At 44.9% G+C, this 14426-nt stretch overlaps 1 protein-coding gene across 1 annotated transcript in view; it reads right to left on the bottom strand.

Moving 5' to 3' along the window:
- GPR176 (G protein-coupled receptor 176) overlaps positions 1 to 5956 on the bottom strand; it is a 134019-nt gene extending 128063 nt beyond the window's left edge. The window contains exon 1 of the mRNA XM_003418649.4: positions 5016 to 5956. Within this exon, the coding sequence (XP_003418697.1) occupies positions 5016 to 5187 (172 nt within the window). The 5' untranslated portion in view covers positions 5188 to 5956. The remainder of the gene's footprint in view (positions 1 to 5015) is intronic.
- Between the last annotated feature and the right edge of the window lie 8470 nt (positions 5957 to 14426).

Here is a 14426-nt window from a genome sequence, read left to right as displayed (position 1 = left end):
TCGCCCTGCAACTGACTGCACATGGCTTTGGAACTTAAGCTCTGAGCCTCAGCTGGCATTACCAGGAGAATTCAATGTACAGAGATAAGTCTGCATGGGGCAAATCCTTCGAGAACAGTGAATCAAGAATACCAGTAAGCAACAAGTGTACAAGGCAGTGTTGTGACTCAGCTAAGCTTTTAATGAAGTCAGAAATGCTTTTCACTTTTGCACAAGTTCTCTGACTTGATTTCTAGAAATTTATCCACATTTATGCCTTTTCTGAAAATAAAAAAGGAGTAAATGGAATTCTCTCTTAGGAGACCCAAGTAATGTGGAAGGGAAAGAAATATATCCCGAGTCAAATCAGGCATAACCAAAGATCAAGGGGAAAATTAGTCTTCTCTTTCATGACATCCACAAAAGCAGTTTCTACATGTCACTCTAAGGTACCATGTGGGAATGAGATGAAGGAAGTGCAGATTTACCTAAGAATCCCTGAATCCAACGCCAATTACAAGAACAGAAAAGACAGGGGAAGCAGAACTAACATTTATTAATTGTCTACTATTTGCCATGCACTTTACACAGAGGCTGTCTTCCATTTCAGTAGGACTCAGATTTTTTAGTCCAACAATGGGAGAACTTCTCCCAACAACATCTTTCTTCAGGGTGAAAGTTACCAACATTCTCATTTGTTTTCCTGCCTTTTTATCTAAAGTAAAGCATGGCTGATGCTCAGCCCCTGCCACTAATGAAATAATGCTGTCCCAGATGCCAGTTTTCCTGTTGTGTGTTTCTGACCTTGGCCTTGTATAGCGGTAGCTGCACCCCTTGAACTAAATGGGCTACACCATTAGTCACTACACAATCACACGTGCTGCGGACTGCCAGTGTGGCTTGCAAGGGTCAGTGTAAAATCTACACGTTTCTTTGCTTTGAAGAATTCAACAGTCCATCTAGCCAGGAGTTTATGAAGTTAGTCCCAAAAGAAAAAAAATCAAGTGTTTCTCAAGAATAACACTAAACTCTGCACTGTGGGAACATCAAACAACAGCGTAAACAAATTATTTATTTGCAGAGCACCACCTCTACAGCTAGATGGCCTGGGCATGAATCTCGAGTCTGCTACTTACTCGTTCGGTGACCTTGGACAAGTTATTTAACCTCTCTGGAGCCCTGGTGACACAGAAGGTAAGCACTTGGCTGCTAACCAAAAGGTCGGCAGTTCAAATCCACCAGCTGCTCCTTGGAAACCCTATGGGGCAGTTCTATTCTGTCTTATAGGGTCGCTATGAGTCAGAATCGACTCAACAGCAATAGGTTTGTTTTGGGGGGTACCTCACTCAATTTCTAACTAAGTAAAAAAAAAACGAAAACCGAACCCGGTGCCGTCGAGTTGATTCCGACTCATAGCGACCCTATAGGACAGGGTAGAACTGCCCCACAGAGTTTCCAAGGAGCACATGGAGGATTCGAACTGCCGACCCTTTGGTTAGCAGCCGTAGCATTTAACCACTATACCACCAGGGTTTCCAACTTAAAAAAAAAAAAAAACACAGTAATATAACCTCGTAGAGTTCTTAGGATTCAGTAAGTGGTTAGGTTAAAGCACTTAGAACAATGCTTTTAACATAAAAGGCACTATGTTCACAGCAGCTACTGTTGTTGCTGGTTGCTGTCAAGTCAACTCTGATTCATGGTGACCCCATGTGTGCAGAGTAGAACTGCTCCATAGGGTTTTCAAGGCAGTGACTCTTCGGAAGCAGACTACCAGGCCTGTCTCCCAAGGCACCTCTAGGTGGGTTCCTACCGTCAACCTTTCAGCTAGCAGTCACGCGCTTAGCCGTCTGCACCACCCAGGGACTCCAGCGAACGTGAGTCTAGTTGCAGAAATGGCTGATATTTCTAAGTGTCTCTAAAGCCACTACAATACTCCGATGTGGGCGAGGCGAGGCCGGGTGGCGCCGACACGGCACTTTCCGGCCAGCAGAGCCTCCACAGCCAGCCAGGAAGCTCAGAGAATTCCTCACTGATTAGAATTTGGTTACAAACAAGGGAACTGGGGAGATGTTCACTTCCCTGCAAACACATCCTGCCGCTTCCAGCTTTTCTCCATGAAGAGTGACTCCAAATCACCTTCTCGGCACTGAAGGAAACACCGAAGCAGCTTCGTCCCACTGAAGAAGTTTTCGGAGGAGATACACTGAATGCCTGAAGAAGCCAGCTTTCTTTGCAATTGTTGGAAAGGAGTCCTTGGGTGATATTAACAAGACAATCTTTCTGCTGCCCTCTTTCAGAGCCGTATCTTTGTAAAATAAATATGAGTTTAAAAAAAAAAATCTTAGGGAATGTTATACCTTCTTCTCCTCCCAGAATCTACAATGTAAAAACTAGGCTAAAAAATTAACTCTCAGTCAGAAAGCTCTTAGGTCTAGAACGTAGACCAGCGCCTTCCACGAGGACTTTCTGCAATGACAGGAATCTATCTATACTGTCCATACAACGGTCAACTGAAATGAATACTTGAAAGGTAGATACTGTACCTAAGAAAATAAATTTTTAATTTGCATTAATTTTACTTTAAATAGGGGCATGGGATGAGGGGCTATCACAATGGACATACTATAACTGTATCTGCCCCCAAAGAAAGGAAAGCCTTACACCACACAAAAGGGGTTCTTGCCTTCTCCCAGCATCTGAAGTCTCTGTCCTTGGCTTATTTTATGTTTTTCTTTGTTTCATTTTTCATCAAGTACCTGTATCTCTGCTCCACAAGACCTGTCCTATGGCCCAGCTTATGGAATTTCATTTCAGTGCTGGTCCTAGCACCTGATGCAAGACTTAGCTGGGACAGGGAAAATTCTATTTACTCAGGACTAGAAGTAGACAGCTCAAGTTCCAGTATAATTCATAACTTCGTTAAACCTTTATTAGAAACATACACATAAACAGCAGGACCCAATTTATTTCAGTTATAACAAAATGTTATAATATTTTCATATATATGTAATATACGAGGAGCCCTGCTGGCACAGTGGTTGAGAGCTACAGCTGCTGACCAAAAGGTCGGCAGTTTGAATCCACCAGCCACTCCTCGGAAACCCTATGGGGCAGTTCTACTTTCTCCTATAGGGTCACTATGAGTTGGAATCAACTTGACAGCAACGGGTAATATGCATGACATATGACAATACAAGTAGGCCCCAACTTATGACATATTCGAGTTACCACAAACCACACATAAGACCATCTTTTTTTCGTACATCTTATCATTAGTAATATGTATCACATACAAGGAAACCCTGGTGGCGCAGTGGTTAGTGGTTAAGAGGTCAGCAGTTCAAATTCCCCAGGTGCGCCTTGGAAACTCTATGGGGCAGTTCTACTCTGTCCTATAGGGTCGCTATGAGTCGGAATCAACTCGACAGCAGTGGGTTTATTACATACAATGTTGTAGTGCATAATTTGCTGAAGTTATCATTCTCATGCCAACCCCCAAAGACAAATAAAGATTGGATTTATAAAGATATGGATAATAAAATAATAATGAAAACTTAAAAAAAGAAAACGAAGTATTTGACTTACATCAGAACCGACTTACAATGGAGTCGTGGGAATGGAACCCCATGTAAGTCAGGGACTACCTTACTGGGATTGAACTCCTAATCTACAACCTACAATGCATCATACCTGGTACTTAGTAGGTGCTCAACAAGTGTTTGTTAAGTGAACGCTGAAAGTCTTTGGAACACAGGCTCTTGCTTTGTTAACGTATATTTAACGTTCCACTCGTAAAACACATCTTCAAACACACCACCTCCCCCCCACCCAGGCACAGCCACACTGATGTCTACTGCTACAAATGCCCTCATGATGAATAGTGGAAGACAAATATTATGAAAGAGTGGAGCAGGAATGATACAGTTAGAGAAACTATGAACGGAAATTCCAGACACTTAGAATTCTTCCAAATATAGCCTTTTTTGATGTCAGTTTTCTTGGTTTCCATGGAAATTCACAAGTTGTCTACAAAAAGTTATTCCTACTTTGAAACTTTAAAACTGCTCTTGGCCATAATATCACTTATAAGCAATCTTTTTTTCATCCTTATAAATGCTACACTAGATAATTTACATTTAAAGGGGAGTCGCATATTTACAAGCAGTATGTAGCATGTTCAACAAATCTCAGTACAAATGACTACTGACTGTATCACATATCACTTAAAGAGTAGCTACCAGGAATACCCGTAATTCTCACACTAGCAGACAATATCTTTTTACTAATCTCTCATTTTAGTTTGTTGAGCTTTTCTTCCCTGAACCACAAATTCGCCTAAATGTGTGTGTGTGTGTTTTAATCCTGTCTTTATTCTGTACTTCAAGCAAAACATAGGTGGAGAAGTAGAGTGGGTTTTGCTTTGTGTTAGGATTTTAAAACTATATTAAGGCAACACAGAGTTTAACTTCACAGGGTTGTTCACCAGCAGGTCAGTGTTCCAGAGAAGCAAGCCACAAAACACGTACAAAATACGGCTTTTTCAAAATCGTTTTATATGCAGGGAATAGATGAGAGCACAAACACCCGTCTTTAACAGAGCGGGTAACACTCAATTCCAGTCATCAGCAACAAATTCTCATAGAAGCTTTGTTCCTCGCTGTTTGTAACAAAAGTTCGGGCCAGCGCTCCAACCTGGCACCCAGGAGGTAATGAATAATGTGCACAACCTTGCGCCCATCCCGAAGCGTCCCTAAGGTCCACCTGGGGAGGCTGCTCTCCGCTTAGACCAGAAACCCACCCTGGAGCCAACAGAAAGTCCTGTCGAACTCTTCTACTTCCAGCTTCGGAACTGGAGTCGGCTGTTCTGCTTAACTTCATTGTATTTATTCCGGGATTCCTAAGCTTCCTTCAACTATCTGCATTTTGCCAAGCACCCCGAAACCCACCGCGGCTCCAGGGACCCCCATCGCCGCTCTCGTGAGCAGGTGCCCTCGGGCATCCCCGCCGGGGAGGCGCCCCCGCGGGTGGCTTACCGAGCAGCGAGCCGAAGAAGATGACGATCTGCACGGTGGTGGTGAACTGCCGGTAGAGCTGCGCCTCGCCAAACTCCCCGAGCGCGCTGCTGTTCGCGCTCGCCGCCTCCGCACCCGACGCGTTGCGCGGCTGGCTGGCGTTTCCGAAGACCCAGCTCCCGTTATGCCCCATGGCGAGGCCGGGGCTCCGGCTCGGCTCGCTGCCCGCCTGCCTCGGAGCCCCGCGCGGAGCCTCTCCTCCCCGGGACTCGGAGGGACGCGTGGGTGCCTGCTGGAGTTCTGGCGAGGGCGGGGCAGCCGGCGGGTCCCCTCACGTCTCCACATCGCCAACCCCGACGCCTTGGAGGCGGGGAGGGAGGGAAGCGAGGCTGCGCCCCATGCCGGCTCCCTCCTGGGTCCCCCGCAGCGGCCACATTAAGGCGCCACGGTCAGAGCCCACCGAGCGTCGTCTGTCCCTCCTCCCGGGGGTCGGCGCGGCCAAGCCCACTCAGCAAACATGCAAACACAGAAGGAGGCATTGGATGGTCAAGGAGGGCGCTCTCTGCTCCCGCCGCCCCCTTCAGCCCCTGCTCTTTCCGCCCTCAGCGGGACAGGGCGTCCCTCTAGAGTCCCCTCGGGCCGACCGGCTCAGCCTCCTCCTTAGAGGAGAGAGAACATGGGGCAGAAGCTATTTTTCAGTCCTGCTGGCTGCGAGACTGGATGGCAATCGGAAACCCGTGAAATGCCCAAGCCAAGCGGTCTGGCCCGGAGAGGGACACCCGAGTCCTCGACGGTGCCGGTGGCCGGGGCGGAATCCCCCGAATCGCCCCCAAGAGCCTCGTTCTCCCTGCCTGGTCGTCTGCCAGGACGGTCGCCTCCCGCCGAGCCCCTCGCTGGGGCTCCGACCTCCCGCCTCGCCGCCGGCTGCAGTGGATCCCGCTCCGCAGCCCGTCTCTGCCTGTGAACTGCCTGACGCCTCCTTTGCTGGTGCCGCTCGCGCTCTCCGCCGCTAGGAGGGCCCTTGGCGGCTGTGCAGGGACCGGGGACGACGCCCCTAGCGGGGAAAGGGCGCACTCCGCGCGGCCGCAGGGCCACCTGAGCCAGCCTCGGGCAGCTGGGGGCGCGCGGTCGGCGGGAGGCCACGTGACGCGCGGGGACGGCGCCATCTTGGCCCCGCTGAACGTGACCGCCTCCGCGGGGAGCGTGGGAGGTGCTCAAGACCCGCGTTTGGCTGCCGTGGACACGCTCGCGGCCGCTCCCGGGCTTCGCCCGACCTGTTAGTGCAGTTACTGCTCGTTATCTCGTCAGCGGGGCTGCCTGCAGGCTGTAACTACGCGTCGCTGTCACCTGGGCAGGGAGCCCGGTCTTCCCGGCTCCCCAGAAGGACCTTAGGTATAGCTTAAGCATTTAAGAAAGATGGAATTTAGGAACCCAGTGCAAGGTTTCCTGGGCCTTCTTATGAGCCTGATTTCTAAAATTTACACAACATAACCCGGGCCAGGCGAATTACTTGGAGGGATGAAGTGTTTGGGGGAGGATGCAACTGCCTGAGGGCTGATGGAAAAGGATGGGAAGCTGGGATAACTAAACAAGAAGGAACGGTGACGGAAGAGACGCTAAATGGGAGGGAAAAAAGTGTACAGCATCCAGAGAAAAGGAGAAATGAGAAGGGGAAAAACAACTGAAGTTTTCTTGGTTTGACTTTGTCATAAGTGAAGAACATGATAGAAGGCTTTGACATACGGACTTGTATGGCTTGGTGGCCTGGGCAGTAACTCTTAAGAGACGATTACAATTACTATTTCTTGGTTGTCCCAAAGATGATCCTACTACAATATGGCTACTGTGCTTTCACTGGTGACCCTCCTTATTTACTCTTCTTAGAAGGGTCTGAATCCACGTCTTGAATTATCTGTGGAGTCTCACAGTATCTGCACATAATAATACTGTATGTAAGCAGTCAGTTACTGTATACGTTTTGGAAATCAAAAATAAGAGAGGGAAGATTACTAATTATGGTGTTTCGAAATTAATATTTCATTTCCAATGGCTATGAAAATCAAAAATAAGAGAGGGAAGATTACTAATTATGGTGTTTTGAAATTAATATTTCATTTCCAGTGGCTACGATTAGTTCTGAGCCTCCAAACAGTACACTCCTTTAACCTGGTAAGTGTTGGGAAAGAGTGTATATAAATGGGGTTGTTTGGTAGCACTTTTGAAAATACCACTATACCTACCCTTACCCCTGACGTCCAAAACTGCTAAGAAGGATTCGGGTAAAGCTGTGGGGAAAAAAAGAGCCAATTTTGCAGGTGTGGACAGTGCTTAAAAAGCAAGAAACATCTCTTGTTTCTTTATTCTGGAAAGATACCAGTAAATTCTCCCCTCCAGTACTGGTTAAGTACTATGCCTGCCAGCCAAAAGGTCGGCAGTTCGAATCCACCAGGTGCTCCTTGGAAACTATGGCACAGTTCTACCCTGTCCTATAAGGTTGCTATGAGTTGGAATCAACTCGAGGGCAACAGGTTGTTTGTTTGTTAGTCCTTAAATTGGTGTTAGGATGTAGAATTAGTACAAATATGGAATAAGCTGAGGTCACCATGATTCAGAGATTTGTGAAAATATATGACCAAGGGCAGGAATTGGGTGGCATAATTCTTATGTATATCGCTATATGGTATTCTTCACTGATTACAATAGTGAGTCAAGAGAATTTTACATTGATTAATATCTGGTTTAAGAGATTGGACATAATTTAAATACATGTTATGTGTCTATAGAAATGTTCCTTATACCTGTTCTGGCCATCCATTGCTGCATAGCAAACCATCACACACTTAGTGACTTAACAGCAATCATTTATTTTGCTCACTAATCTGCAGTTCCCCCACATGTCTGTCAGTTTGTCGTACTGTGGGGGCTCGTGTGTTGCTGTGATGCTGGAAGCTATGCCACCAGTGTGCAGATACCAGCAGGGTCACCCATGGAGGACAGGTTTCAGCTGAGCTTCCAGACTCAGACAGACTAGGAAGAAAGACCCAGCAGTCTACTTCAGAAAAACATTAGCCAGTGAAAACCTTATGAATAGCAGTGGAACATTGTCTGATATAGTGCTGGAAGATGAGTCCCCCGGGTTGGAAGGCACTCAAGAGATGACTGGGGAAGAGCTGGCTCCTCAAAGTGGAGTCGACCTTAATGACGTGGATGCAGTAAAGCTTTCAGGACCTTCATTTGCTGATGTGGCACAACTCAAAATGAGAAGAAACAGCTACAAACATCCATTAATAATCGGAACCTGGAATGTACGAAGTATGAATCTAGGAAAATTATAAATCATCAAAAATGAAATGGAACACATAAACATCAATATCCTAGACATTAGCAAACTGAAATGGACTGGCGTTGGCCATTTTGAACCGGACAATCATATAGTCTACTATGCTGGGAATGACAACTTGAAGAGAAATGGTGTTGCATTCATGGTGAAAAAGAACGTTTCAAGATTTATCCTGAAGTACAACGCTGTCAGTGATAGGATAATATCCATACGCCTTCAAGGAAGACCAGTTAATACAATTATTGCTCAAATTTACGCACCAACCACTAGGGCCAAAGATGAATAGAAGATTTTTATCAGCTGCTGCAGTCTGAAATTGATCGAACATGCAATCAAGATGCGTTGATAATTACTGGTATTGGAATGCAAAAGTTGGAAACAAAGAAGAAGGATCAGTAGTTGGAAAATATGGCCTTGGTGATAGAAACGATGCCGGAGATCGAATGATGGAATTTTGCGAGACCAATAACTTCTTCATTGCAAATACCTTCTTTCACCAAAATAAACGGTGACTATACACATGGGCCTCACCAGATGGAGCACACTGAAATCAAATTGACTACATTTGTGGAAAGAAACAGTGGAAAAGCTCAATATCATCAGTCAGAACAAGGCCAGGGGCCAACTGTGGAACAGACCATCAACTGCTCATGTGCAAGTTCAATCTGAAACTGAAGAAAATCAGAGCAAGTCCACGAGAGCCAACATATGACCTTGAGTATATCCCACCTGAATTTAGAGACCATCTGAAGAACAGATTTGATGCATTGAACACTAGTGACCGAAGACCAGACGAGTTGTGGAATGACATCAAGGACATCATCCATGAAGAAAGCAAGAGGTCACTGAAAAGACAGGAAAGAAAGAAAAGACCAAGATGGATCTCAGAGGAGACTCTGAAACTTGCTTTTGAGCGTCGAGCAGCTAAAGCAAAAGGAACAATTGATGAAGTAAAAGAACTGAACATAAGATTTCAAAGGGCCTCTCGAGAAGACAAAGTAAAGTATTGTAATGATATGCAAAGAGCTGGAGATGGAAAACCAAAAGGGAAGAACACGCTAGGCGTTTCTCAAGCTGAAAGAACTGAAGAAAAATTCAAGCCTCAAGTTGCAATAGTGAAGGATCCCATGGGGAAAATATTAAACGATGCAGGAAGCATCAAAAGATGGAAGGAATACACAGAGTCATTATCCAAAAAGAATTAGTCGATATTCAACCATTTCAAGAGGTGGCATATGATCAGGAACCGATGGTATGAAAGAAGAAGCCCAAGCTGCTCTGAAGGCATTGGCGAAAAACAAGGCTCCAGGAATTGATGGAATATCAATCGAGATGTTTCAACAAACGGATGCAGCGCTGGAGGTGCTCACTCATCTGTGCCAAGAAATATGGAAGACAGCTTCCCGGCCAACTGACTGGAAGAGATCCATATTTATGCCTATTTCCAAGAAAGGTGATCCAACTGAATGTGGAAATTACAGAAATTATAGAACAATATCATTAATATCACACACAAGCAAAATTCTGCTGAAGATCATTCAAAAACAGCTGCAGCAGTATATCGACAGGGAACTGCCAGAAATTTAGGCCGGTTTCAGAAGAGAACGTGGAACCAGGGATATCATTGCTGATGTCAGATGGATCCTGGCTGAAAGCAGAGAATACCAGAAGGATGTTTACTTGTGTTTTATTGACTATGAAAAGGCATTCAACTGTATAGATCGTAACAAACTATGGATAACACTGTGAAGAATGGAAATTCCAGAACACTTAATTGTGCTCATGAGGAACCTTTACACAGATCAAGAGGCAGTTGTTAGGACAGAACAAGGGGATACTGACTGGTTTAAAGTCAGGAAAGGTGTGCGTCAGGGTTGTATTCTTTCACCATACCTATTTAATCTGTATGCTGAGCAAATAATACGAGAAGCTGGACTATATGAAGCAGAAGAGGGCATTAGGATTGGAGGAAGACTCATTAACAACCTGCGTTATGCAGATGACACAACCTTGCTTGCTGAAAGTGAAGAGGACTTGAAGCACTTACTAATGAAGATTGAAGACCACAGCCTTCTGTATGGATTACACCTCAACATAAAGAAAACAAAAATCCTCACAACTGGACCAATGAGCAACATCATGATAAACAGAGAAAAGATAGAAGTTGTCAAGGATTTCATTTGACTTGGATCCACAGTCAACAGCCACGGAAGCAGCAGTCAAGAAATCAAAAGACGCATTGCATTGGGCAAATCTGCTGCAAAGGACCTCTTTAAAGTGTTGAAGAGCAAAGGTGTCACCCTGAAGACTAAGATGCACCTGACCCAAGCCATGGTATTTTCAATCACATTATATGCATGTGAAAGCTGGACAATGAATAAGGAAGACCGAAGAAGAACTGACGCCTTTGAATTGTGGTGTTGGCGAAGAATATTGAATATATCATGGACTGCCAAAAGAACGAACAAATCTGTCTTGGAGGAAGTGAGGCCAGAATGCTCCTTAGAGGCAAGGATGGTGAGACTGTGTCTTACACACTTTGGACATGTTGTCAGGAGGGTTCGGTCCCTGGAGAAGGACATCATGCTTGGCAGAGTACAGGGTCAGCAGAAAAGAGGAAGACCCTCCACGAGGTGTATTGACACAGTGGCTGCAACAATGAGCTCAAGCATAACAATGATTATAAAGATGGTGCAGGGCCGGGCAGTGTTTCGTTCTGTTGTGCATAGGGTCGCTATGAGTCGGAACCAACTCGACGGCACCTAACAACAACAACAACAAAATCTGCAGTTCAAGCAATGTTCAAGCTGTCTCTGCTCCACATGGAGTCAGCTGGGGCAACTGAAAGGGCACCCAGGGTCTGGAATCTGAAGGCTTATTCCTTCACGTGTCTGGTGGTTGATGCTGGCTATTGTCTGAGCCCTCAGCTGGGACTGTCAGTTGGAATACGTCTTAGTTAGCTAGTGCTGCTGTAACAGAAATACCACAAGTGGATGGCTTTAAAAAAAGAAATTTCCTCACAGTGAAGTAAGCTGTAAGTCCAAATTTAGGGCGTCAGCTCCAGGGGAAGGCTTTCTTTCTCTGTCAGCCTTCTCGTCAATCTTTCCCCAGACTAGGACCTTCTGTGCACAGGGACTCCGGGGTCCAAAGGACACACTCTGCTCCCTGTGCTGCTTTCTTGGTGATATGAGGCCCCCCACTCTTTGCTTGCTTCCCTTTCCTTTTATCTCTTGTAAGATAAAGGTGGCGTAGGCCACACCCCAGAGAAACTCCCTGTACATTGGATCAGGGATGTGACCTGAGTAAGGGTGTTACAATGCCAGGCTAATCCTCTTTAACATAAAATTACAATCACAAAATGGAGAACAACCACACAATACTGGGAATCAAGGCTGAGCCAAATGGATACACACATGGCGGGGGCGGGGGGACATAATTTAATCCATGACAGAATACCTATATGTAGCTGTTTGGCTCCACATTGCTGGCTGACTTCTTCAGAATATGGCAGGTATGTTCCAAAAAGGAACGTTCCAAGAAAGTCCCAAGAGGACAGGATAGGAGCCGCGTTGACATTGATGACCTAACCTTGGAAGTCACATAGCATCGCTTCAGCTGCACTCATTTCTGGAAGCAGTCACAGAACTACCACATTTAAGAAGCGGGAACATAAATCAACAACACCTCACAATGGAAATGGTGTCAAAGTCACATTGTAAGAAGGTGAGCAACGAGAGCTATCGCACTCGCTAAGGAAAATGCAATCTGCCACAATATCTATTTTCCTTTTGTCAAAAATCCTTCAAAATGTGCCATTTTAGGTATATTTTTTCTAGGATAAAACTTGGACCATGTCAAAACCCACATAAATTAATTAGAGTCTACTTCAATTACCATGTCAGGGTATATGTTGCTGTGACTTAGCCAGTATTAACACTTGTCAGCAATCAGGAACACAGCCACAGCTTAGCACCACCAACTCATTGGGTCCTAGATAATTTAGATTAATTTTTTCCCAAAATTATCTGGGGCTAGACTAAAAACTTGGTATATAATGGGAAATGGAGTAGAGTAAAAAACAGGCAACCTTTGGCTATTACTATTAATTTTTAGCTGTTACTAGTAATTTTTCCTTACATTCTTTCCCCATAATTAATAGTATAAAAAGACATTCTCTCAACTTAAAAAACACCATGTTTTCCCAAAATTTTTAATTAGCTGATTAGCACTCTGGATCCATTTCCCCACAGAAATAATAAACTTGGTGACAGGGTTCCCAGGCAGCCTGTCAGGGCTAATAGAGGGAATGAGAGGATCTGAGGAGTAAGTGCTCCCAGATAGGTCCTACCCAGCCTGTAGTCTATCCCCCTTTCTGAAGGTCTGACTCCTTCAGTCTCTAAAGTGTTTAATAAAGTCACTCTTCTCTTTGCAGCAGTAGTTCACTCAACAAATGTTAAGACCCTATGTTGAGGAGACAGGAATATAGTGGGGTAGAATAGAACAAATTCTCACTGTTTTCTCCAGTCATCTGTCCCTAAATTAATTGAATAGCTACTGGGATTTGCTAAGGGTTTTCCCTCTAACCAGGGGAAAATGGGAATCAAAACAAAACAAGCCACCTTCCTACTATTTGTCTCTATTTTTTCTCTTATACTCCTGCAATGTAGTGAGAGGCAAAATCTGCACATAGGTACTAATAAGTCTTTATTTATAGAATGTAATAGGATCCATTTATGTTCAGATTCCAACTTTATTGGACATTTACTAAAGAACAGAAAAGGGCCTGAGTAGGAGGGAAAACAGAATAAGATCTAATACAACTACAAAACCAGTGGGGGGAAGGAAATGTGGACAGTCTATGGGTTTTATCTTCCCTTCCTTCTTTCTTATCATTAAAGAGTCTTCTCTGCCCTTCTCTCCCCAACACCACATCTTCACATGTCTCTATGTATCCTCTCACTAAAGGGGCGGTGGTGTTGTTAGGTGCCGTCAAGTCAGTTCCAACTCATAGCAACCCTCTGTACATCAGAACAAAACCCTGCCCAGTCCTGTGCCATCCTCACAATCATTACTATGCTCGAGCCCATCATTGCAGCCACTGTCAATCCATCTGGTTAAAGGTCTTCCTCTTTTTCGCAGACCCTCTACCTTACCAAGCATGATGTCCTTCTCCAGGGACTGATCCCTCCAGATAATATGTCGCAAGTACTTGAGATGAATTCTCATCATCCTCGCTTCTGAGGAGCATTCCCACTTTACTTCTTCCGAGGTGGATTTCTTTGTTCTTTTGGCAGTTCGTGGCATATTCAATATTCTTTGCTAACACTATAATTCAAAAACATCAATTCTTCTTCAGACTTCCTTATTCATTGTCCAGCATTCACATGCATATGAGGTGATTAAAAATACCATGGCTTGGGTCAGGCTCACCTTAGTCCTCAAAGTGACACCTTTGCTTTTCAACACTTTAAGGAGGTCTTTTGCAGCAGATTTGCCCAATACAATATGTCATTTGATTTCCTGACTGCTCCTTCCATGGGCGTTGATAGTGAGTCCAAGTAAAACGAAGTCCTTGACAACTTCAATATTTTCTCCATGTCATGGATTGAATTGTGTCCCCCGAAAATATGTGTACCAATTTGGCTATGCCATGATTCCTAGTATTGTGTGATTATCCACCATTTTTCATCTCATGTGATTTTCCTATGTGTTGTAAATCCTATCTGTATGATGTTAACAAGATAGATTAGCAGCAGTTATGTTGATGAGATCTACAAGATTAGATTGTGTCTCAAGCCAATCTCTTTTGAGATATAAAAGAGAGAAGTAAGCGGAGAGACCTGGGGACCTCATACCACCAAGAAGCAACAGCCAGGAGAATAAGGTGTCCTTTGGACCCAGGGTCCCTGCACTAAGAAGCTCTAGTCCAGGGGAAGATTGATGACAAGGACATTCCTCCAGAGCCTACAGACAGAGAAAGCCTTTCGCTGGAGCCGATGCCCTGAATTTGGACTTCTAGCCTACTAGACTGTGAGAGAATAAACTTCTGTTTGTTGAAGCCATCCGCTTGTGGTATTTCTGTTATAGCAGCA

This window comes from Loxodonta africana, chromosome 10 (assembly GCF_030014295.1).
Source record: "Loxodonta africana isolate mLoxAfr1 chromosome 10, mLoxAfr1.hap2, whole genome shotgun sequence".
NCBI lineage: Eukaryota > Metazoa > Chordata > Mammalia > Proboscidea > Elephantidae > Loxodonta > Loxodonta africana.
Note: the sequence above shows the minus strand (reverse complement) of the source record. Positions and strands in the feature narration are given on the sequence as shown.